This window comes from Nomia melanderi, chromosome 11 (assembly GCF_051020985.1).
Source record: "Nomia melanderi isolate GNS246 chromosome 11, iyNomMela1, whole genome shotgun sequence".
Lineage (NCBI taxonomy): Eukaryota > Metazoa > Arthropoda > Insecta > Hymenoptera > Halictidae > Nomia > Nomia melanderi.
The window spans coordinates 17,029,222-17,055,590 of NC_135009.1; the positions used below are offsets into that span (position 1 = coordinate 17,029,222).

The 26,369-nt window shown below is 45.7% G+C and overlaps 2 protein-coding genes across 3 annotated transcripts in view; one reads left to right on the forward strand and one right to left on the reverse strand.

Annotated features, from left to right (window-relative positions):
* The window catches only part of LOC116434905 (uncharacterized), a 75,864-nt gene extending 59,955 nt beyond the window's left edge, over nt 1-15,909 (forward strand). The window contains exons 9-16 of the mRNA XM_076371919.1: nt 526-620; nt 3,429-3,668; nt 4,703-5,071; nt 5,925-6,196; nt 6,918-7,096; nt 8,042-8,170; nt 8,724-8,909; nt 9,961-15,909. Of these exons, the coding sequence (XP_076228034.1) occupies nt 526-620; nt 3,429-3,668; nt 4,703-5,071; nt 5,925-6,196; nt 6,918-7,096; nt 8,042-8,170; nt 8,724-8,909; nt 9,961-10,991 (2,501 nt within the window). The 3' untranslated portion in view covers nt 10,992-15,909. The remainder of the gene's footprint in view (nt 1-525; nt 621-3,428; nt 3,669-4,702; nt 5,072-5,924; nt 6,197-6,917; nt 7,097-8,041; nt 8,171-8,723; nt 8,910-9,960) is intronic.
* A 178-nt stretch (nt 15,910-16,087) lies between these two features.
* rho-6 (serine protease rhomboid 6) overlaps nt 16,088-26,369 on the reverse strand; it is a 167,193-nt gene continuing 156,911 nt past the window's right edge. For both annotated transcript variants that reach the window (XM_031993822.2, XM_031993823.2), the window contains exons 4-5: nt 26,100-26,255; nt 16,088-24,506 (exon numbers count right to left, since the gene is read on the reverse strand). In XM_031993822.2, coding sequence (XP_031849682.1) covers nt 24,186-24,506; nt 26,100-26,255 — 477 coding nt within the window. In that variant the 3' untranslated portion in view covers nt 16,088-24,185. The remainder of the gene's footprint in view (nt 24,507-26,099; nt 26,256-26,369) is intronic.

Here is a 26,369-nt window from a genome sequence, read left to right on the forward strand (position 1 = left end):
CACAAGAACTCGTCGAAAATTTATCAAGCTCTATTTAGTTGCTATTTTTCTGGTAAACATTCGTCGAAGTTTGCTCCCGCGAATCGAACGTCCGTTCTATTTATTTATGGACTGTCCCTTTAAATTCCCCCGGAGCTTCTAGTCGAAAAATTGCTACGAGTTCGTTCACTTATTTCTCCAATTAAAAACCTTACGAGAAAGCTACAAAACAGCCACTAAAAATTCTTCCTAATCAATTAAATCCTCTCTATTCTCTTTACGTGCCGTCAACAAAATTGAATAGCAAAATTTCACAAAATTATTTATCCATTTTTGGTGTTTCCTCCTGAATTTTTCGTTTCTTTAACGAATCTTGCGTGATGTTCCGATTGCCGAACAAAAGTGAACCCTTGTATGAAGATATAGACCGGAAACGCGAGCCGGGTCGGCGCCACCGCAAAACCCCTGTGCTCTTTCACAACCCTGATTACCACCTAGGTGTTCTAGCCCGAATGCCATAAGAAACTGACAGATTAAACGTTCAAGGCGGTAGCATCGAGGTTAAGGCCACCCAGAACTACGCCTCGTACGCGTTCATCAGCAAGGACTACGCCAAGTTCCGCAAGGAGACCAATTTCTTTGTATGTTTCCGACGTTTTTCACGAAATTCTCCTTCTCTTCTCTTCTCTCGCCCTTTACCCCTCGGTGGCTTGGGATCCTTTTTTCTCGTCGGCGTCGCTTTGACGAGTCCTCTATCCAGCATCCCCTCGCATGCCTCTTTCATCCAGAGGAAATTATAAAAATGTAATTTTCCGCATTCCCCGGATTTCCTGCGACTTCCAACGAAGTTTCGCATTGAAATCCGGCTGATTTCGCGGGAAGGTGTTCTTTCGCTTGGTGCATGGGGACGTAGACGAATTGCTAATTTTTAGAGCAGTGGATTAACGAAAACACGAATAACCGTTATTTTAAACTATCGAGAATTTTACAACCTCTAACCTAGGCAAGCACCTAATTTTTCTATTATTTGCACTCCAGAAGTTTTTCACCGGAAATATTCGATATTTTCTAATGAGAGCTATTTTCTTTCAATACTTCGTACATTGATGCATTACACAATGTTTAATGTTAAATATCAAAGTGTACAGTTTTGCTGTGTCAAATCATTTGGTGACTTAGAGGCGCCTCTGCAGTGCAAAGGGTTAAACACTTCGAAGATACAGTCAAGCAAAGGGTTAAATAGACGTTCGTACGCAGTGACAATTCGGAAAAAAGCGAGTAAGATGTCGCCGAAGCGTTGAAGCTGTAACTGCAGTTACGCCGACAATGTTTTCGTGTTTCTCGATATACTCGGGGAACAGCTATAGACCCCGACAGCAATAAATCCGCGCGTGCCGGAGGATATCCGGCCGAAACGACATAAAGCCGACCGAAAAATCGTTCGCGCAGGGAGCGGCGTCGCACCGAAGGAGGAAAAAATCGGTCTCGCCGTTCGATCCTCATCCGGTCGCCTCGGAATCGCTGTTCGCGTATTCGGCGGATGTTCCCCGGCCAGGTGACACGGAATTTTATCATCTGAAGGATATCCAGCGGCGCGTGCGACCGTAAGAATGTATTTTTTCAGCTGAGCTCCTTTTCCGATCGTTTGGAAAGGGAATTAATTGTCAAATAATGAACTGCGTGAAATTAGCAATGAATTCCTTTATATTCAATCACCGTGACGCGAATGTCATGCAATCTGCTGTTCGATAATCGATTTTCTTTGAACGGGGAATTTTATTTACTGCCAATTCGTGGCGTAACCGTTGCAATGTCCTTTGTGCGAGACGTGAGAGTTATTGACGCGGTAATTTCAAGTGGAATTAATAACATATCTCGTTCACGGTTTAATATAGTATAAATCTGAGTAAAGGTGATCAAAAGAGTGTTTTCCTGGGAAACAATGAAGTCAAACTATAAATATCAATTTGAACCAAATCAAATCACTATAGTTCACTCGATTAAACGGTGATTATTCGAAAGCATTTCTATATTATAAATAATATTATATAATTATAATGTCAATATCATATCTTTCCTTGTTTCCTGTATCTAGCTCCGTGAAACACAGCATTGAACGTGTTAATTTGATCTTATTTTCTCGAACATAGCGTGTTAATCCGATCGAAACGAGCTGCAATCGAGCGGATCGACTTTTGTCCTCGGTGATCTTTGTTCTCGAGAAGAATTAGCTTCTGGAAATAGGTTAATTATTATTAGACGCGATATACGTGGTATTATTTCCTCCGTTCGAAGTTGCCCGTGCGTCGAACAAGAGTTGGCAGCGTCGGATGCGCAATAAGCGTGTCTGGGAGTTGACGACGGTCCCGTGGACGTTAAACGTTTTCGATATCGAGCATCGAGACCGCTCGAATAAACGGTCCCGTAATTGTTTCGAGCAGTTGGCTCGAGACAGAGCGGCGTAACGGACAGAACTGTCCAATTCGAAGCCGAAGTCTCCGACGAGGAATGCTTCGCTCCGCGTTCCCCGATTAACTAAGTTAAACGTCTAACCGGGGGCGCGCGGCGCAGGCGGGATTGCATTAATTAAATTCCATTCGAGTTGTAAATCACGCGGACCTGCCGGCCGAACGAGCGCTCCCATCGATGACGACGGTGATCCATTCCGACCGTTCTTACGCTGTCGACGGAGCGCCGACCTCTTCCTCGTCGATTCGAATGATCGATCCTTCGGGAATTCGTCACCTTCATAATGCATTCTTCTTTTATTGGACGCAGTTTTAGAAATTACGCGTCTGTCTATGTATTATCCTCCGTTGGTCGATGAAGGAGCTGAGATATTTAATAAATATTACTGAATTCTTGTACGTTCAAATTAAATGATATTCTTTCGTTATCGATCACACTGTAGACTACACATGGACAAAGAATATGCTTAGAATATTTTTCACTTTCAACGAGTTATTAACAATAAAGTAATTGCACCGATGATAGGTGAGATATAAATCGTAAGGCAAGGGGTTAAGCGCTGCATTGTTTATGGCTTGACGCTGTGGATAGTTTGATAAGCTTTTAAGCAAGGAGTTAAGAGCTTACTACTTTCCTCTCTATTTTACTAAAATTCTAACACGTAACAGTATCATTCGTTTAACACTGAAACTAACAGACGAGTCAACATAACCGATCCTTCGTTTCTTCGTTTTCCAATTACCAAAGAGATAACGCATATTTCTCCGAGAAATGAGTAAAGAAATTGATTCAGCAATACGTGAACTGTATCATCAATTTAGAATCAAGTCGAAAGTAGAATTATTCGTCCAAATCATTTCGAATGTTCGATGCGTTTGAGACATTAATCACCGCAGAATTCACCAGTCGTTCTCTTGGGAGAACGCACGGCGTCGAATGCGTTAATAACAGCAAGGTAAACAATGTTCTTTCCTCTGCAGCCGGCAGCGGAGCAAATAACAAACCCGCCGGTGGAAGGACGCGGGCACCGAGTGGTCGAGGAGCGAATCGATTCGAGCACGACCGGCCACGAGGAAGCGTCCTCGATCGCGACCGATTCCACGTACTGGCCGTCCACGTTCGAGACCGACATCATGGACAACGAGATTCTCGTCGAGACCGTGGACTACGTGAAATCCAGCCCGGAAATCGCCACGACGACACCCGCCACTCCGGAAGAGGTAATTCTCGCGGTCGAAAAATTCCGCGCGTCCCTCTCTGTTCAACGCCGTTCGCTTCTGAAGCGCTTTCCAGCGTGGAATATAGAATACCGTCTAAGAGGGATATTTTCGGAACGGTACACTTCTTTCGGTACATTGTACTCGATGGAACGGTGCTGTGAAATTTGATCGTTGATTTGTAGGGTTCACTTGTATCACGTAGCTCTCGATAATCTGCTACCGATCTCATTTCGACAAATTGGAATTGTAAGGGTAAACATATGTTTATAATAGAACTATTGGATAGTTGAATCGTGACTGATGAATCGATTGAGACTGATTTAGAATTTGGTTTGCGTATCGTTCAATCAAATTCTTCAATAGTTTCTCTAAGGAACATCTGTTACCTTTTTAATCTTCAAAGGACTGTGTCCGTCTCAGTTCTTCTCATTCTACTGATTCTCCTTTGTCGAATGCTCCGTGTACTCTTGCCGTTAGCCGTTCAGTTTGAACAAATTGGCACTAGATTCTTATCCATACATCTGATAGTTTCATTTATAATATAATTGTGTATAATTATGTCGTGTTTTAACCCCTTGCCTTACAATATGGTTTAACAAGCAAATGTCATTCAGTTGTATTAACTTCAAACGAAACATTATTATTCGTTAACAATTTAGTTTACGCTAAATCTAGACACAGAAAGACCACGTAATATTTCCTCTTACCACTGCGTACGATAAACAGTTGCAAAAAATTCACCCACGAAATTCAATCGCAAGGCAACGGGTTAAGTTGTTTCCCCAAGAAAACCTGTGATCTCGTTCGCGGCTGAAATTGACCTTCGTCGATAGAGTGCATAAGAACCGTCGGTAAACCCAGAGTTAAAGCGGAGATGCAAACAGGGGAGGCGCAGATCGCGCGTCAAGTTCCCTGTTTACCGTGGCAGTTTCCCTCGGAAATAGTTGACGGCGTTCAAAGGGAACATCCTTCGAAATAAGCCGTGGAAAAACGAGCAGGAACACGTCGTAACGCGAAGGACCGTCACGTTGCAGTCGACGACGAGCGTCGAGTCGACGACGCTGGAGTCAACTTTGCCAGGCAAAGGGGACGACGATCCGACGAGCGATCCGATGACAACGACGACCACCACGACGACGACGACGACGACGACGACGACGACGACGACGACGGCGTTCTCGACGAGCGTCGCCGAGGGATCGACGATCACGGTGATCGAGGATCTCTCGTCCGTGGCGGACGCGACGACGGAATCGACAACTCTGTTACCGGAAGCGACCGGAAACGACACGGCGACGGAGGACTGGGGGAAGATCAACGTGACCGTAAGGAACAGGGACGCGATCCACTCGAACGCGACGGCCGCCGCGCTCAAGGAACCGCTCGGCCACGGGAACGCGACGGTGAGCTTCTGCAAGCTGGTCAAATTTGAAGCGCTAACCCTTTGCACTCGAGGTGACTCTCAGTCACCGTATGATTCGATACAAAAACTGTGAAGCTGAATATTTAATATTTCGAATTAAAGTTTCCATTGCTACGTGAAACATCTCTGTTGCTTAATTTATCTGTGGATTATCGTTCAATCAGTTTCAAACGATATGACCTGTATCTCGTCAGAAAATGTTGAACATTTCCATTGAAATACTTAACGTTTTCTAGCTAGAAAATGGATTCAAAGAGAAATCACAAGTAAATTGAGAAACAAAGCTTCGTTATCCCAATATTTCACGCACCGATTACGCATAGTTCAATGTTCAATATCAAATTTTCTAATTCTACTGCATCGAATCAAATGGCGACTGTCTCGAGTGCAAAGGGTTAACAATATTAACGCTATTAACAAGGAATAATATCAATAACACTAACAACAGTACCGATAGCAATTAACATCACCAACGCATTTCTCAATACAAAAACGGAAAAGCCGACCAAAGAGGAAACGGAGAGAAAGGGGGTCGTCTCCGTAATTGAATACCGCGGGGAATATCGCGCGAGCCATTTCCCAGCCACTTAACAATCCCGAATCGCGCGTGCACACCGACGCGAATAAAAAGCAAACAACGTCGCCAAAATCGACGCCCATTCCGAAAGCTTCATTTCATTCGGAAATGAACTTCGAAATATGCTCTCGAATAAACCGGCAGAATGGCGACGATCGGGGAGGTGGTCGAGGGGGGTGTACCGAGGATCGATAGAAATGTGAATCATTGTTGGCCCGGCGAGGGAAATTAACAGCGGGGTACCTGTTGCGATTAGATGGAGCCGGCGGAGGCAACGCAGTCCATGGGCAAAGGGACAGTCAACAAACCGTCATCCACCGTGCTAATGCCGGATGACATTCTGGTGATGAACGTCACCGTGAAAACCAATGTCTCGGTGGGTCATATTCAGGGTGTCACGATAAACCCGATTAGGTCAATACCGCCGGACGTCGAGGCCATACTGAACATCACTCACAGGGAGAAGGGGGAGGACTACGATTACGATTACAGCGAGCCAACGTTGCCGCCCTCCCTACCGAATGTCAGGTAAGGTAAATACCGAAACGCTCTGCCTCCGAACGCCGGTTGTTTGGTAACGGCCGGAGATACGGTTTTGTGATACGCTCGAGCATCCCCGCAGCCGGCTTCGACACCCGTTAATTATTCTTTCAAGTATTTTTAACCCCTTCGCGGCCCGAAGGGCTCTTGATTTCTCGCTTTGAGCCTCGCATCGACGTTATTTCAGTCGATTACAGCTTAACCTGTCCGCTGTGTTCGACGAGTATACCGGCTGTTTAAACTGTAATCTCTGTGAAAAGCCAATGGTCGCTACTTTTTGACGAGTATACCCGTCGAACACAGTTAACTGGTTAATATGACGCTCATTTATTCGAGAATACTTTGGAATTACTGGAATGTACCTTTAAATGGTACAGTTGTGATACTACGAAGAAATATAGACAAAATTGTTGGAACAAGTAGATATTGCAAATAGTCATCAGACAATTTTTAGTCTCTTCACTGACTGGTCCTTCGAGTAAAGATGCGGTTCTTGAGACTCGGAGGACCTCGTAATCTTGTATCTATACGAATACACAAATTTAATTGAAAATCTTTCCCAAAAATGCCTGCCTAATTAAAATACTTGAAAATGATTCCGAAGTGGCCGAATTTGATCCGCTCCATAGTTTTAGTGTTGAAGTAATCAGGACGATTGTCCGAAGCTACTCGCGCGATAAGAGGTTCGATTTGCACGTTTGCCACCTAGGATAATTCCATTCGTCGCGGCGGACGCGCTGGTGAAAGACAAGACGGTCCCGTCGCCTGTCACCGGATATCCTTCCGGCTCGGTGGTCGTGCCTCCGGAACTGCGGCCGACTGACACTTCTGGATTTTACGATATCGCCACTCAGGAGAACAGATTCAGCCCGCCGGTCGAGACCGAAGGTGGGTCGTCTTTTAAGCACCGAATTTTCGATTCCTCCCACGTCACGCCATTTTCTTTTCGCCCCCGAAGTCTTAAATTTGATCGTTTGTCCCTCCATTTATTTTTTCTCGGCGTCATCCCGCGGGATCCATGGATCATGGGAAGAAATTTTCTTCGCGCGATTCGTGAATCGAGGAATCTTTATGCTCGTTTTCTTATTTTTAATCTATGCGGTTTATAGATCAAGGAAAAAATATTTTCAAGTCCAAGAATCTTTCGTTTCCTCGGTCCACACGATAAGGACACTTACATTTAATTCTACATCACGCGACTCGCGGATCGGAGACAAAAAAAAACAGGATTTTCATTGAACGAGACGCGTCGATATTAGCTTGTTTCCTTCGTTTGATTTGCGTTGTTTATTTTCGCCAGTTATACGGCATTTTCACGGGAAATATGTTTGACGAAATTGAAAAATTCCCAGCTGCGAAGCAGCGCACGTCGGCCGCGTTTTTTGACGCCGACGCGTATCGCGGCGGGGCTGGTGTTATAAAATTCCGAGTTACCGTCGTCACGCATCCATTTCGCGCGACCGTATCGTCCCGGCGGCCGCCGCGAATGCGAGAGTGACAGATTTTGCCGTTCTCTGCCGCGGATGTGCCGAGATTTATTTAATTTGTGAATTATCTCTCATTCGATCTTCATTTTTTTTTTCGAATGCTCGCCGGACGTTCACGGGGCCAGAGACATTTTTTTTTTATGTATCTGATTTCGTAGCGGAACGGAACACTAACAATTTTCAATTTACGACAGCCGAAAAATGATTTGCCGGCGGGGCGGATTCGATGGATATTTTATCCGGAGATACCGCGCGAACGTTGGGACGGGAATTTGCGGAAAAAATTCGATCGTTTGCTTCGACTGTCTTTCCGTCGTGTCTAAAGCGAGTGCTTTTTTGCCGCAAGGTGGGTTCGTGCCGCGAGAGCCGCCGTATTTTGACGCTCCGTACCGTTCCACTGATTTGAATCTGGAAATTGGAACCGGCGTCACCGTTGTTCCCGCGCCGATCACGAATCCGCATCGTAAAAGCGACGGTAACAAATCTTCTTTCGCTATTTTCTCTTGTGCAGCTATAAATCGTTCCTTGTTGCAACTTTCAACTGATAGCGCCATCGTTTTCCTCTTAATATTATTTATAGTTTACCGTAGCAATCGTTTGTTGGTATTTCTGACTGTTGTTGCGAATTTTACTGTGTTGCTATGGAACGTTTAATTAGTTTTGTATAATAATTCAATAATTTTATAATTAAAATTTTATATTTCCATTATGGTATACTATATTACAACAATATATTTTACAAGTACAATTAAATAATCCCACTATGATATATTATATAATTTCATAATAGTTATAGCACAATATATTTTACAATGTCAATTTCATAATTCCACTATGATATACTACATAATAGTACAATATATTTTACAAGTACAATTTCATGATTCCACTATGACATACTATATTGTAGCACAATATATTTTCCATTGTTTCATAACTCTACCATCTGATATACTGCTATCCTATTTCACGATAATACCGATATAGATACGCATGTACATTTACACTTAACCCTGGTGAAATCTCAGTGAGCAATTGCCTCTTCGAGAGCATGGAGTATCGTCACGGTGAGATTCTACCTAACAGCAACATCTGCGTGATCTGTATGTGCTATTACGGCAAAGTGGTTTGCTCATCGGAGAAGTGTCCTCCCCTGAAGATCGGCTGTCGACGGATCAACACGGAGGAGACGTGCTGCGGAAAGATCGTATGCGGTACGCTACACCATCAAATTACAGGCTTTGTTATCGCGCCGCTATTGAGACCACCGATCCTTTAACCCTTTAGCGGCCCCCATGCTCCGCAAACAGTCGACGCAACTAATATTTCCCCGTGTATCCGGAAGCTAACCAAAACATCCTATTTTCCTGTGTCCTTTCAATATTTTCCCACGCGCCAATTTATTCGCGCAAACATTTGTTTAACCCCTTGCGCTGGAAAAACACGCACCAGAGGTTTTTGTTCTGAAATCGTCAATGACGCGTTACGCGCACCGATAATCTCGTTGCGTTACACGTACTAGATTGCTTTGAAATGTACCACTCTGTATAGGATGATTAATAAACAAAATTAGAGTAAATACCCATATGAAATAGGTGAGAATAGAATTCTTTGCAGAGAGTGCCAAATTTCTGAATTAATTTACAGTGCAAGAGGTTAATTGAATTAAGCTTGATCTAACTCCAAGTTCTAATAACATAATTCTTTAAACGAGCATACAACGGTTCCTAGAGAATTTAACGGCTGAAACTTCATCGCTACAGTATAAACTAACAGAAAATAGAGAATCAACAGAAAACAGGGATCCTACAGCATCAAACGCCAAATAGGCTCTAATATTAATAACTCATTAACCCTTTGCACTCGGAAGTTTCTCACTAGAAATATTTAACATTTCTTGACCAGATGAAGACGATATTCTTCGAAACTGACTCGAAGGGAAATCACAAGTGCATTGAAATATCAAATTTTACAGTTTTCATGTGTCAAATCTAGTGGTGACTCTCGGTCACCATCCGAGTGCAAAGGGTTAACTACAAAACTCGAAAGTTCACTAGGAACATTCATTTCCTGAGATAGAGACGACGCTTCAAACCACCAACTCACATTAATTAAATGAAAGAACATTTTATTTCAATCTTACACGGTGATGAATCTTTACACTAAACCTCAATTTACAATCCTCCATCCAATCAACCGGCAACTAGCCTACCAAGTACAAAGAGCTAAAAGCCTTCTTCGCATAACCACCCGAAACTCTTCCAGTGGAAGCAGAAGAGTCCCCGACGCTGGTCCTGGACCGCGCCGACGCGACAGCGCCATCCCTGCACCAGCCGATCGTGTCTCCGGACCCGTTCCGCGACGTGATCAAGACGGAGCCGGCGCCGGACCTGCCGTCGCTGATCGAGGACATGCTGCCGTACTTGGTGGAGCGGGGCATCAGCACGCCGAGGCCCAGCAGCAGCAGCACAACGCTGAATCCTCTGCAGACGCAGGGCTCGAACCACCTGCACTCGTCCAGCTTCGACTACATCGACAAACTGACGCTCATCCGGCCGCCATACGACTACCGACCAGACGAGTCAGCGGACAGGCTGATGTCCAAGACGAAGTACACCCTGAACCAAGACAACCACCTAAAAGAACCCGTCCCTGCCACCTACAATCACAAAGACAGCCTGGAAGTGACCGCGAAGACTCCTGAAAAGAGACTCGACCATCAGACGATCAGCTCGATCGACCAGTCTACCAAGCTAGAGGATCACCCGTATCCAGCGAAGAACATCACTGATCCTAAGTCTGTCCTAGATCCTGCCAAGGCGAACAGCTCGCTCGATCATCCGTCGATGGGAGCGAAGACAGAGGACGCGTCCAGGATGAAGGACTCCAGGGTTCATCCGACCACTGCGAGGAGTCCCGAAGCTAGCCTGGACTCGGAGGAACCTATATTCTCTCTGGACAGCGTGCTGGACCTCCTGTTCTCCGGCAACGTCGAAACGAGCAGCGAAACCTCCAGGACTACGGAAGCTGCTGTGACCGTTAGGTCCACGACAGAGGCGACCAGGACTACGGGGACGGCGGAGGACAGCGGCGAGCCGGCCACGGAAACCGGAACTTCCTCGAAGCTCCTCGAGAACGAGATACCAGCCTCTGTGGCCAGTTTACTGAAGTTAGCCGGCTGCAATATTTACGGCAGGATGTACCGGGTCGGCAGGATCATCACCGAGCTGTCCGGCCCGTGCCTCGAGTGCAGGTGCACGGAGATCGGCGTGCAGTGCAAGCAGCTGCAGTGCTGATTGCGGCTGATTGCGCGGCCGGGAGGTTGTCTTTCTTCGCGCGCGTCGGGTCGCCGGGATTGGCTCTTGGGTCGATGACTTTCGCCGCTGTCGACACTCGCGGGAGGAGGGGTTCTGGCGGATTTTCAAAAGGCTAAAGAAACTTTTCGAAATGCAATATGAAATAATGAAATTTAAGTAAAAGGTTTAAATGCGACAAAGTCACATCGTGGTGCGATTAGGTTTAAGGAAGATTCTAATCGGTTCTGCTATTTTTCTAGTTGTCCACTTTTTAATAGTTTCTTTTGTTAAGCGAAGATTCTTGAAATATACGAAACCTTCAGCGGATGAAGCTAAATTAGATACCGGTTGCTTAATTGAAAGGATGGTACCACGCATTGATCTCTCGAGCAATTAAATCGTTTAATATTCCATCTGAGATGCCGACGATCGTCTGCGAAGGGTTAATCTATTATATATGATATATCCTGAAAATTGTTGTTCGATTTTTAATTAACGACTCGGTTCGACGTCTATTTGCCGATCAGATCCTCGACGCCCGAGTGTCGAACAGTTTCCCTCAAATTGGTAACTACCGAGGAGTGTCAACTGCATGATCCAGAAGACTGAGAATCGAATTGAGATTTTATTAACCGACCCTCCTCTTCTCTTTCGCGTTTCGTTAATTGTACGTTTCTTTGATTTGTCGACAGGCGGACACGTTGGTTCGTCAGTGTCAGGTGCTCTCTCGTAGCTCTCATTTCCATTTAGCGATTAGGCGATCGAAGGACGACGCCACGGTTGAAAGGAGTTTCATGTAGACGATACTTGCAGCATTCTGAACACCTTCTCGTTCTCAGGTTGACGAAACCTTTCGGTAAACTCGCGTGATTCGCGCTTTCCACGGAAGAATTCTGTATTTCCCGAATCGAAAAATGTATCTCGAGAGCACGAACGACGATAAATATATTTTTGTAAATACTCTAGACTCCAGGGGCAATATTTAATGACGATCAGTAGGCTAAAGGAACCTCTTCGAAATTCTCCCGGGGATAATGCACAACGTCTGCTGCGATTATTTTCCTTCCATTCTTTCCGCCTTTAAAACCCTTCCTCGAATTTACTCAGCGCTCTGCTGACTCGTCTCGAATCCACTCGTTTCTCCTCGAATCATTCGCCAGAAAGTTTCCGAGCAAAATCTCCAGTCAATCAGTAATCCTTTGCACTCGAAATTATTTTCTCTCTTTTCTCTCAGTGATACAAAGTTTGATTTAATATCAATCCCTTGTGCTACGATTTATCTCTCAACTATAATCGATAATATATCGAAGAAAGAAACAAATTTTCGGCATATTATATGTCTACATTTGCTCTGGTATAATCATCGCTAACAGAAGAATAACACTGAACTATCAATTGAAAAGAATTGAGTAATAATAAACGTTTATAATTTTTATTATGATTATAATATATTATATAATACACTGCATAATGCTCTTACAATTATTATATCTTATAATATACGATATAACATTCTCATAATCACTATATATCACAATTATAATATATTATATAACATTCTTATAATCACTGCACACGATAATTATCATCACGATGTCACATTGACGATGATACCGTATCGAACGGAGAACCAAATGGAAGCCGTCTCTCGAGTGCAAAGGCTTAAAAACTGAAACCTTTCAATTACACCCCCGCTCTAGCGGAACTCGTGCCCGGACACAGAAGAGTCACCCTCTATCCTTTTATTCCGGCTGCGTCGTTGACCATGCCATAAACGCTCGCCTGGAAAGGATCTACGGCCCCGGTAAGATCGATCAGGATGTAATTGTGAGGAATAGTCCTTCCGTGCCTCGCACGGATAAGTGGATAAAGACGGAAGTTGGCGTCCCGGACCCCGCTTTAACGGGAATTATCCCGCCTACCAGCGCGCTGGCGGCCCGGGGGTGTCCCATTTTGATTTATCTGTGGCAATTTATCTTCGACGCTTAAATGCTAAGGATACCGAACCCCGGGGACGCCGGGAAACCAAATTATCCCGTTAAGTTCGCTTCGATTTTTGCGCTCGAGCCCTTTCGCCTCGGGAACGATTCACCCCTGAGATCCAACGGAAACGAGGGACACTCGGAAACGAATGATTCATAGCAATTTAACGCTAACACTACCGGACTGCCTAAATTCACGCACTCCAGGATCTATATTTTCCAAGTATTTCAATTACCAATGCGTTTTTGCGTGAGATTTTCAAATTTCTGGATTTCTAGAGATACAAACGCTTCGAATCTCAAGAAACCTATCGTTATAATTTTGATCAGAAATTGGTAGTTTTAGTGTTAAGACTGTTTAAAAATTGCAGATGATTTTAGTGTTAAAACTGTTAACACGCGAAGCTTCTGGATTACTTGGAAACAATCGTAACACGAGACAGATATCGAATGGGAATGTTTAATGATTTAACTGAGCTGATAATAGCGCAATGAGAAGGTTATAACACTAAATAATGAATAATTATTCTTGCTTGTCTTTGTGGGAATGAACAATTCTACCAGAAAACAGTCAAGATCTTCGCAGTGCCTAACGCGTTAACGATAATTCGGAAATCAATGAGAATTCAGGGGAATTCGAGAAAAATCGGGAATTAGGAAACTGTTCGAGAAATGATTCGCCGACGAATTCTCCAGGTTTGATCACCTGCCGTTTTCTCGAGAACCTTTTAACGTTTCATTCTGGAAAATTGGAGTTCGCTGGTTTCACTGAAACATCAGGTTTGACTATTACTTTCTCCCGGGGTTAAATTTCAGTAATTACTGTCGGAACTGAGCTTTCGTGTTATTGATATCGTTATCGTTGTTATTACTGCATTTCGCGGAGTGTTATGGACATTGGTATCGTTTTGAGTTTCGCGTTCGAATAAATGGATGCTTCGGAAATTTGTAAAGGTTCGAGGAACGAATTTTTTGCAGGAATTTTCTTGTTCAGGATGACTGACTGATTTTATTTATTACAAACGTCTCGTTCAACCGTGGCACAGTGGCTGTCGACATCGTTTTCGTAGACTTTCTCTTTGACAATTACTGTAGCGTAGGCTCGCGTAATTATAGATTTATTGTGATCCGCGTGACGTTGCGTCGGTTGATCCGCCGGTGGCTGCGTTGTCTCGAAGTAACGTTGCATTACATTATTGTAAATCGATCGTAATCAATCATAACAGTTTCTACAGAAATTCTACTAGATTCAGCTCAACGTTACCCATTTACATTCGCAATTCTAAACTGTATGCTATTTGATACTATTCACCTAAAGAACCTTTAACTAGATCTTCGCTGTATACGATCTAACTGAAATGTTACTATTCTCAAGAAAACGAGAATTTCAAGCGAAAAACACTGAGGGTCGAAAAAGACCCGAAACTCCAAGAGAACCGAAGATGGAACGAATCGAATGGCAGCTCGACTAAATCCAACTGAAGCAAACCGAACAGCTAAGAAACAAGGATCTCAAAGAAAAGCTGAACAAACCGAACTGAACGCTCAGAATGAAAAACGCGGCGAACGCGTCAGGATTGCCAAAATTCGTTCGAAAATTCATTCGCCGCCAGGTAACGAGGGTATTTAACCGATTCATTTGCGTGTTCCGTTTGCCGGGCATTCCGCGTCGAATTAACCGGAAACTCGACGAGCCCGAAGACGCGAACGGCTCGAATGGGCTCTGAATACTAATGAAATTAATTCCCATCGGAAACTTTCTACCCCCTTTCCCCCTCTCTCTCTCTCTATCTATCTGTTCGCTCTAGCGAGCCCTCGACGAACAAACAAACCGAACGAATGGGAACAGATGGCCGAGCCATGCGAAGTATTCGAACCGTTTCAGCCAGAAACCGTCCGGCGCTCCCAATAAAACGAGTCGCCGTTTCCCCGGCGCGGAGAGGCAGCAAAGAATTTCATTTCGACGAACGTAATGGAAGCGTTATTGAATACAGACGAGAAAGAGAGAATCAGCGGGAATGAAGTCGGCCGCGTTCTCCTCCGCGGCTCTTTTCCTCCGCGGAGACGGGGCCGGGGAACGGGGACATTTAAATAATATAGGACAATCGAGAAACAAAAATGGATTAAACCAGCGCGAGTAACGGGGCCGTCCTCTTCTCGAGAGACGTCCGTCCGTTTCGCGGCTCGGCCGATCCGCGATCCACGGAGCAACAAGTGTTTCGCGTCGTCCGACGCAGCCCCGGCCGGATTAACCCCTTGCCGTACCATTTCCTTCGCCACTGTTCTCCGCATTCATTTTACCGGGAATATTCCTCTGGCAAACGGATTCCGCGGGAACTACGACGGTTTAACCCTTTCGGCCCGGAATTCACCCTTTGCGCGACTGATTCGGGACTCGAAGTTTGTTTTATTCGCGAGCTGATTGTTGAGATATTTTGAAAATAGATTGTATTGTTGTGTTTTCAATGTTACTGGTAAGAATCGTTTACATTGGTCTCTATAAGCTGATTATTTTTTTAATGCATTATTCTCGAGTTTCCTACGGCAAGGGGTTAAATCGATGCTTGAACTGTTCTGCTTTCGATCGATTCGTTTTGTTTAAATTAGATGATATTCTACCGACAAGTTCGAAAGTTTCTGTGTCATTCATCGACGAGAGCAAGCTCCTGCCGGTTTCACCGATCTTCGTCAGCGATCGTAGATCATAAGGGTAGTCAGTAGCAATCGATCTAGACACACAGTGTAATCGATCGTATATTTTACATATAAATATATAAATATTCTATCACATACGTATATAAAGAGACAACATCTGAACACACTCAGTTCTGTCTTCACACGATAGTTCCATGGAAAAGCATCAATGGATCGATAAGATCGTCGATGAATCTACCGAACATTCATTCTACAATTAGTACAATCTAAGCAGTCTTCAAAACTGCGAGAAAAGAGCATAGCAAGTCGCACGAGAATCGTGGCAAAGAATACTCGCGTGAAAACAGGATCGTGTGTACTCGACGTATCGTGTCAAGAAAAACTCTCTTCCGTTCCGTTTTAGAGTTAACGACTCGAGCTCGACTCGGATTGGATGGAAACGCGCGTGCTCGTTTCACTGTCGCGTCGAAACGCCGTGAATTCGCTCTGAATGCCGCACAGAGGCTTGTACTATGTACGTTTTATGCTCGTCGTAATAAACGTTTACTAAATTGAAATCCACCTTGTCTCCGAGTCCTCCGCCGATGTCCTTTCGCAGCGCACCACGGGAAATTCTTGTAGAGGCCGTCGGAACTGCGGACAAGAGATTTCCTTACCTTCTTCGGGCGTTTCCTCGATGATCTTCCCGTTTCCTGCAGTAGACTCGAGGAGAGATTAAAAGAATCGAGTTTAATTTCGTCTCGAAGCTCGTGTAAACCGACTCGCTTGAAACGAACATTCACGTGAATGGAAAGATCATTCTTAAATGATTCGAAGCTACCAGGATATTGAAGTTTCTGTTGGAGTGCGATTAACGAAAGAGACGAAAGTGTCTCGAACATGTTTCTTGATGTGATACGAGTCGCATATTGATCAATGTCGAACGATTGAAATAAACGTGTTGTTTGAGTGTTTAATCGGATATTAAATTTATTGTAATATTGCAATTCTAATATTATAAAACCGAACTCTACAATCCAATATTGAAACAATTTATTTAATTTATCAGTCGGAAGCCAATTGAATCGACTGTTCGATAACTTCTGATTTCCGCAAATTTGAATAGAATCAACAATATTCTAGTTTATTAAAGAATTTACTTTTCTTCGTATTTTCTAGATAGGGAATCCCTTCTCTTAGCTTCCGAATGTATAGAACCATTCCATAAACCGAAGAATTTTCTCAGTTTTCCTCTCTACCTTAACAAAAGACATCAAACATTCAATTTAATATTCGTAACATCTTCCACGAAACAATCAGCCAAGGAAAGAAGGAAACAAAGTGAAAGAATAACAGCATTCTTTATGATCCAATGAAACCAATGGAGTTTATCAAATAAAATAGAACCCCAGAATTTTTGAAATCGAGAATCCCATAGTGTCCCCCGTTAACCGATCCCCCGTCGATACCGCGGCCGGCTGCGAATCAACTTTAAACTGCGCGTTTGTCGCGCTTCCATCGAATTACCGGGGACGATAATCGATTATCCGGGTAATTAACATCGACGCGACATAACGACGGAAAATTGGATGGATAAATGACGGTCGTCGAGCAAAAGGCGTCAGGATTACGGGAACCGCGGGTGTCCGACTTTATTGCAGGTAATCGATTGTTTCGATACACAACTGGGGATGGGTGAGAGAGCGGCGGCTCCTCGTTTTAATATGCCCGTGACTGAATCACAGCGTATATAATCGTATTTATATTCAATAGTCAGTTATATTTACAGATCGTATTATCGTTATTATTAATCCGTGTCGACGTAGTCGGTAACACTAACATAATCACAGCCAGTTCGCCTCGTGTGTTGTGTACGCGCTCGATTCTATGCGATCGTGTCTGTACGCCGGGAGATCGCTCGATCAAGCGTCTAGCGGGGCAAGCGAAATCATGAAATTTCATTATTCGTAGAATGAAAATTGAATCATACATGATTTTTATTTGAAACGTAACAATTTTCTGCGAGTAAACTCTGTCTCTGTTTGTAGAACGCTCGAATCGAAACGCGAAATATTTATTCTCATTGGAAATGATAATATCCCGGGAATGTTGATAAAATGTATCATGCGTTTAGCTATGTTCTCTACAATTTTTGTCTGAAACATTCGTTTGTATTGTACTTTTGAAGTTATTGAGTTTTCCTGTGAAAATAAGGGTGTTCAGTTTTATAGGTTTCATAGTTTTCATTGGTTACGTTGTTATCGATGAATAGCGAATTAGCGATAAGAAATAGCAGGGATTGGAATGTGAAATGAATAGAGAAGTGGCTGAGAAAAAATGGAAACTGATCGGTTAGCTGGATTCTTTAGGCTAGCCGTCGAGTGATCTCCTAGTAGTACGTGTGTGCGTGTATGGATTCGTGTATGGATTCGTGTGTGGTTCGTGTGTGGTTCGTGTGTGGTTCGTGTGAGTGTATATAATATCGGTAAACAAGTAGGTACGATCATCGACTAAACTGCCGGGGAGAACACATATTCTCCGTTCGGGTTCTCCGCGAATCTGCCACGAAAGCGGCTGGAAAATCTTGCGGAACTTTGATATACGAGAATGTTAACTTGGACACCTTAGTTCCTAGAGCGAAGTACTACGGTGTATCTGATAATTATTGATAATTTTCATATTTAGAAATATTAAATGCTTGGATAAAACGGAAATGACTGAGAATCCATATAAATTTGAAATATCTATTAATATTAAGTGAAAGTATTGAAAATGCCAGAGAATTCATAGAAATGAGAAATATCTAGAAATATTAAGTTCTTGGATAAAATATCGAAAATGCCTGAGAATCCATACAAATTTGAGATATCTACTAATATTAAGTGATAATATTGAAAATGCCAGAGGATCCATGAAAATTTGGAATATCTAGAAACATGAAATTCCTTATCTTGGAACTTTCACGCTGGTTTCCCTGAGTGAGAATTTCAATATCCCAAGCGAATGGCAAAGGAAACTAAAGAGAATCCGAATGGTACTTTTGCAAAGCTGTTTCCCGCGGACATTCGCGGAGAGCCCGAACACGATTCGGCTCTACGATATTCCGCTATCGGATATTTCCTACGTACAATTATAAATATATTCTTTTTCTTGGCAGCGTCGTCAGTACATGCAGAGAATGTTCGCGTTTCCACGAGGATTCTCCCGTTGCCCGAGTCCTTGGGCTCCTCCGTTCGCGCCGAACGTTCCCCGCCGACGTCGACGATCTCCGGACAAGAGAAGCGAAATTTCTTTCAATAATTTATACGTCGATAAGCATTTTCCTTTGATTCCGGCGACGGAAGAGCTTTCGCTTTGATTCCCCGCGTTTGAAGTCCTCGCGAGAGGCACCCAAGGGAAAGTGTTCCTCGGGCAACGCCTTTCAACCCCAACAAGCTTTATATTCTACTTGGAGAAAGGGATCAGCGCTCTTATCTCAATTATTCCGTATTCCTATTTTGATCGGAGACGCTGCGCGATAATTGATCGACCAAGGGGCTTTGATTTCCCTTTGAATACAGTTACAGCTCGAAGTTTCCTCGTTCAAAGGCGATTCTAAAGATTCAAGGAGACTCCGGTAACTTCGGATCAACATTTTCCTCGCTAACGAAAGGAATGCCGTGAACACGAAAGTTTCGTTCCAATGAAACAATAGAAACTCTCACATGTCGCGATCTCGATCGAGAACACCAATAAAAGGTGAAGAGTCAAATGGTTCCTCGCGAATCTTGAGAATGATCGTTGCAATTTCTCGCCGAAAGTTCTCGCGTGAGAAACGAGTGTTCGAGATGAATGCTTTCTTCGGCTTATTAGATCACCGATCAATTATCGCGCAACCGTAGGACATCTTCCTCGACCGTCCGTCGGGAGAGTCCGGGGTGAAACTTACCGGCGGGCTGATAGAAAAGTAATCTTAGCTTAGAATCAAGGTTGCGGCGTCTTAAATACGAGATTCTGCGTGGGAGTCGCCGGGTCTCTAACGGTTCTTTTCATTAACGGAACAAGAGCACGGGGATTCCGTCGAAACGGTTGCGCGAACTACAGGATCTATGGGCGCGTTTTGTCCTCGCTCGTCGGAAACGAGATTACGGAGTATATAAAAATCGAGATTGCGATCCGAGCTCGCGAACTGAACGCATCGAGCGGGAGATTCGATTTGAACACATCGCAGGGGATCCGTGGCAGCTTGAAATTAGATCGCAAACGAGTATTGGCTGAGGATGCAACGTTATTGGCAGACAGTTCGAAACCGCCGGTAAATTTCGGGCGCTCCGAGAGCCGATGGGACGTTGCTTTCCATTTTAATTCCATTCCTCGGGGAACGCGTTTTCTTCTGCAAATGGGGATCGCCCGGAAGTAACTGGGGAATTATTCTACGTCCCTCTCTTTATACCGTGCGATACGATTCTCTTGATTTCCTCGATTCGAGTCTGTATGCAGACGAAACGATTTCTTCCCGATCTAATAATCGAGCAGAAATCTCTGGAAGATTGTCTCGCTGCTCCCTTCTTATTGTTTAATTCAATTCCACCGACTCGACCGGTCGCGGAACGCAAAAGGGAAGCGGAACTTTGAGCCCAGCTTTTTCGCAAAGCCACGATTCCCTAGAAATCCCTAGAAAATTACGGCGCGTTTCCTTTTTCCCATTCTTCGATAAAGCACCTTTGACCCGGCCGATCGCCGGCGAGGCGGACAACAAAAGCAAAGGGACCTCATTTAATTCAGCGCCCGCGCGATTGTAAACCGGGGATCCCGTAGAAGTCCCCCAGAAAACAACGTCGAGAGTTTTCCAATTAATCTTTCAGCGTTGGCTTTCGAACCGTCTGCCGACATCGAGCAAAGGGACTACGCGCGGCGTGCTCTCGAACGGTGAATCGAACAGAGCGCCGACTTCCTCGGAAGTGAAATCGAAATCAGGTCAGCGCGTCGATATGTTCGATAACGGGGGGTCGCGAGCGCTCACTCTTCCGGTCCACAGTGGCGCAGATCGTACGATTAGGAGGGAGGCAGCGAACAATTCAACGGGAGAGAGGCTGGGACATGGTGAAACACGGTAGAATAGGGTGAAACAAGGTAAAAGAAGGTCAGAGGAGTTAAAATAGGGTAAAAGGAGAAGATAAGAAGAGGTAGAATAAGGTGAAATGAGGTCAAATGAGGAAAAATGAGGTAAAAGAAGGTCGGAGAAGGTAAAATAGAGTAAAAGGGGAAGATAAGAAAAGGTAGAATAAGGTAAAATAAGGTGAAACGAGGTAAAACGAGGCAAAATGAGGCAAAATAGGATAAACGGAGGTAAAAGAAGGTAAACCAAGGTAAAAGAATAGGTAGAAGAACTGACTAATTTTCTAAGTTAAAATTTCCCCATATATAAAAAACGATTAACCCCATCGATTCGATCTTTCCCACGCACGAATGCGTAGAGCACGAAATGCTTTCTCCTAACCCGACAATCTGGACCACTGCGCGAAAGAAAGCGGGAGGGACGACAATTCGCGGCCCCGATTTCGACTTCGCGGGATTCCGCTGTCCGATCCCGTTGGAATTCTGGGAAAGAATGACGGGAGACTCGCGTTCCCGCCGTGGAATTTCGACGTTCCACCCGGGGATTTAAATACTTTACGCTACTCTTATCGGTAGTTAATATCGAAGAATGACTCGAAACACCCTTATTAATTAACATCTGTAGGGCTGTGCGCGGATTGGTGCTGGCAAGTCGGATAAATTCCACGAACATCTCTCACTGCCCTCACAGCACTCAACGATCCACTAATTTCAACCCTTTGTGCTCTGAATCGTAGCGTCAATGCCTTTTTAATATATAAAGTAACGGCATACGTTGAATAACAAAAATCTTTTTGAAAATTTTACGATGCGAAGGTGTATAATAGTTGAATTGAATTGTACTAAAAATCTGAGAGTATTCGATTCGTTAGATCAACTTAATCGGACTGGTGCTATAAAGTGTCTTCACGACATAAAGGGCTGCAGTGACAACGAATTATTAATTAACGCAAGCTTTAACAATAATCCAGGTTTTTAACCTCTCATAGAACATTACCTCGATAGTGAGAACAAGAATATAGAGTGAATTAAAATGAAGACAATACAACAAACGTAATTATCAACATATATAAATTTGAATTCGATCTAGACAATTTCGGGACTACTCCTATCACATCCACCTGAACTTATTCCCTCTTCGAAAATCAATAACCCTCGACTCCTTGCCTTATGATCTCGTTTCAATCACTCAGCTATACAATAATCATTAACAAGCACCTAAATCAATTGCACACGCCCGCATCTTCATCGGCACACACTTAACGCTCGCAAATAGCATTCCAACCGACGCAAACGGGTTCACGTCGACCAATCAAAACTCAAACGAACTGCCAAACGTCCAATACTCACATTTACCTTGAACAAACTCCAAACGCTCGCCAGCAATCACAAGGCAAGGCGGCTGCGCTCAACGGCAGCTCCAGGAGCAACTCGAAGAAACCGCACAGCGCGGCCGTCTGTGGACAAAACCCCGAAATTCGACCGCTCCCGTAAAAATTAAACATTACCAATATACTACTAAGTAATCCTCGCTATAAAAATTAATTTTCCTCCCAGAAACACCAATTCTCATCAAACAAATTCCACATCTCCGTCTATACAACCTATACAACCTTCGAAATCAAACCGCGAAGTATCCACTGTCGCTAAAGAAACCTTCAAAATACCCCCATAACGCAAACACCGACGCAACCACCATATATCTACCTCTATACCCTACAACTTTCGTCCGAAGCATTTATTCCTATCGCTCGTAGTTGCCGAGCCACCGAGTTTCGTCCAGGAAACGGCCGCGCCGCGCGCCGCATCAATCCGCGCGCAGCCGTGAACAACGATCTACCAAATACTTTATCGATCAACCATCTCCTCCTCCAATTGTACACTGATCACCGTCACCGCTCCCCGAACGCACTGCCAGTCACCAGTCGTCCCGACGACAGAAACGCGAACCGCGCCGATCGCCGCGCGATCTCGACGCCCTCGAAGGCCATCCGGCGATCCAGCAACGGCGCGAAGGAACGCCGTGGAAATCCGCGTCGCTGGCACGGTGTCCTGGCCGGATCCTGGATCCAGCGCCGTCGATCCTCTCGGAAGCGCGCGTTCGCTCGCGCCAGCGTTAAATACTCGATCGCGCCGGGTCGAGGCGATTTATAGGCGGACGCTCTCGTCCGTTTGTCCAGGGCGGCCGGCCGATTTTTCAGCGTTCCAACGGACAACCGATCTTCCTCGCGCAACAAACCCGCCCTCCTAATCTGGCAATTAGACGGGGCGGCCGTAAATTCTCCCCGGAGCGACAAGATGGCCGCCGTTTAAGGACCCGCCGCCGCGGAGCGTCGAAAAGAGATTTCCGACGGTCCCCTGTCGATACAGTTCGATCGAGGGAACGGTCGGTCCTCCGGAGAACTTACCAGGGCTTCATCCTTCATCCCATTATCCCGGCAGTCGATCGCGCGGCCGGTCGCGGTTCATCCCTTCAGCCGGCGTGAAGTTTCAATAATCGGGAAACGAGGCTGGAGGGGCGGCCGGGGGTTCGATCGGTAATTAACACGGATACGGTGTTCACGGGGTAGTCTGTCGTCGGTATTGTTTGGTTGTCATTGTTTATCGAATTCTGTCTTCCGTTTCACGGCGAAGATTTTGCGAGTTGTTTAATTCGTTTATTACCATTTAGTCGTCATTGTGGTTCAGTGAATTTGCTCCAGAGTTCGAGAGTCCTATCACTCGAAAGGTAATTACGAAGAGAGCCAAGTATTATAATAGCATCGGTTCAGTTTCGATCGGAAGAGCCGAGACACTCGAACAGAAATAATCGCGAGGCAACTCGTCTAAGTGACCGAATGAATTACCGACCGTTCCCGGCAGCAGCAATTAACCGTACACGAGCGTCCCTCGGTGTCCCGGTGATCGGCCAAGTGTCCGTAGCATCCTAATATCCACTCGGACGCGCCCCAGACGCTCGATAACCGGCGCAGACAGCCCTCGACCAGCCTAATGTACACGCTCGGCCCGTGAACTCGTCTGCGGCCACTCGAGACCCATAGCCGAGGACGCTAAATCCCAATCTGAACACATTCACGATCCCGTCCGGATCCGCGTCTCAGGTAACAATCGCAACAAACATCGTCGTCGCTTCACCCCGGCCGAGCGGAAGTCCTCGAGCCGGCCGGCGAGTTCCCTAAATTTCCTCTAGTGTCCTCCGAAGTCTCCGCCCAGGCCACTCACTCGCGGACCCCTCCGGACCGTTCGCCGCAGTTCGTATCACTCGAGCACAGTACTCCCACTGTTTTCACTGGTCTACAGCAGGCCTACGCCAGCGCGGCGTCCGCCGTTCCGCGGCCCGGCGACGGTGGACGCGGGGAATCCCCCGGTTCTGATTGAACGTCGCGACGAGGGTCTACTCGAAAATGCTCTCCGCGGCCTCCCTGATCTTCACGATGAGGAACGACCGCCTGCAGAGCTTGACGAGCAGCTCGATCCTCTGTCAGGAGGGCTTCCTCAGCTGCGGCAGCGCGATCAGGTAGACGTTGCCCAAGATGGCGCCGACCACCAGCAGCATCACGCTGATGGCGGACAGCAGCCGCACGAACCTGACGAATCTACGGCCCCTCGAGTCCTTCTTGCTCTGGTTCGGGAACACCGCCAGGCCCAGCAGCGGACCTGCCAGCGCACCTGCCACGTGGGCTGCCCAGCCCACACGGCCGCAGCCCAGCAGCGCCGGGATGGGCAGGGACGCCACGTCCGCGCCAGCCAGCAGCAGCACCGCGCCGAGACGCCAGCCGGCGTACCGCAGCTCGCCGTGACACTACGACAGATCGATGGAGGCTGATGTACATGCGTTTCACGAGGATTTCAGTGTTTAAGGAATAATAACAATCAAATGGGCAAGAACGCCAGACGACGTACCGTAGCTCACCGTGACACTAGGACGGATCGATGGAGGCTGATGTACATGCATTTAAGGAGGATTTCAGTATAATTTATATTTCAAAAAGTTTATATATACAGGCTGTTCGCGCTATTACTAGCTGGCGTTTCTCTTGTAAATCGTACACGTCAGAAAGAAATGAAAGAGAAAGTAGTACTGTTAGCAGTAGCTGCTTAACACTTCGACTGCTACGTACTCGTCGAAACTCCCATGCACTCGAAAGAGTTTCCTTCATTAACAGAAACTGAGAGTCGAGATTCTTCCTAATACTTGCTCCGCTGTCTTTCTCGTATCTCGTATGTCCAACGACATTCGGTTTGCTCGACGCGAGAGCAAAGGGTTAAGCTTCTTTCACCAGCGGTTAGTCCGAGTGCTCGACGATCCCAGCGCAGAGAACGGAAGTCCCGGGAGAAGCAAAGAAAACGACGACTTCCGGCGGCCGCGGAATCGGAATTCGACAGCGGCAGCAACGCGAGAGGCAAGAAGCGATCGAGGCCGAAAGTTCGCGTAACTCTCGGCGCGCGAGACAGCAAGAAACAGTCGCGAGGGGAAAGCTGATTCCAGCCGCGCTGTCGCCTTCGTTAATCCCCGAAAGACCTTTATACCGTCTCCGAATCCCCGCGGACCAGTTTTCCCAATGTTCCACGGTCGTTTCGCCGTTCGCTGCGTCGCGACGTACGCTGCATTCCTCCGGCATTCCGCGGTTCAACCCTCGGAACCCGGACGTTATCGACGACTTCGCGAGCCGCGTTGTTTACCAATTGTTTTCGGCGTTCAAACGTACCTGCACGGGCTGCTGCGCCACGCTTGCCGTTAAGACTGCCGCAGCTAAGAATGCTAATTAGTTGTAAACGACTGAGAAGTTACGTGACGTCCACCGTTTAGCCCGGCTCGCGCGTGGAAAATATAAATACAAGTGCTAAGTAAAGGGACAACGCGAAAATAATGCGAACCGGAAGCAAACAGCGCAACTCGTTCACTCTGGACAACCTCTAAATTACACGAACAAACATTTCCTAGAAAAGTTGCATAGTTTACATTATATCCTGCATATATTTTACTAAACTCGTTTCAGAACTTAGCCCAATTTCGTTTCTACAGAACGCGTTCCATAGCAAAATATCAATTATCCAACTCTGAGTAAAAATCTACTAACCTTCATTAACGATAAACCTAATCGATAATTTCACGGTTCTATTACACAGTTTGCATTTGAGAAAGCAAACGATACGAAGGACAAACGAAGCAAATCGAATCGAACCAGCCTCCATGGAGGATTGAAACTTATCGGGTCAAATCGAACCCGGCGATCGGCGGCGGGCGACGGGTAATCAGATTGAACCGAGCACTCAGAAACAAAAGTTCGCCCGGAGGCTGTTTCACCCAGTTTTTCCGCGCCCCTTCCGCCACGGGAACTTTCGAGCCGTCCCCTGGCAGCCGATAGTTTGGCCAAGTTTCCTCGGAGCTTACCAAGTAAAGATGCGCGAGATGGCTGGTGAGCAGTGCGTAAACACCTGCCGAGGAACCCACCAGGAACAAACTCGGCTGCAGCAGGGATGCGCCGAGCGCTCCGCAAACACCACCCCCTAGGTAGATCGTGGCAACCCCTATCCGGCCTTGCTCCACCTGTAACAACATTTTTCCCGGGGTTTTAATAATCTCGCGATGGAATCTGCTATCTGGAATTTCTCGAGATATCGCTGTGTTCCGCTAAGGGTTCTTCTCGTGAATTCTTATTCA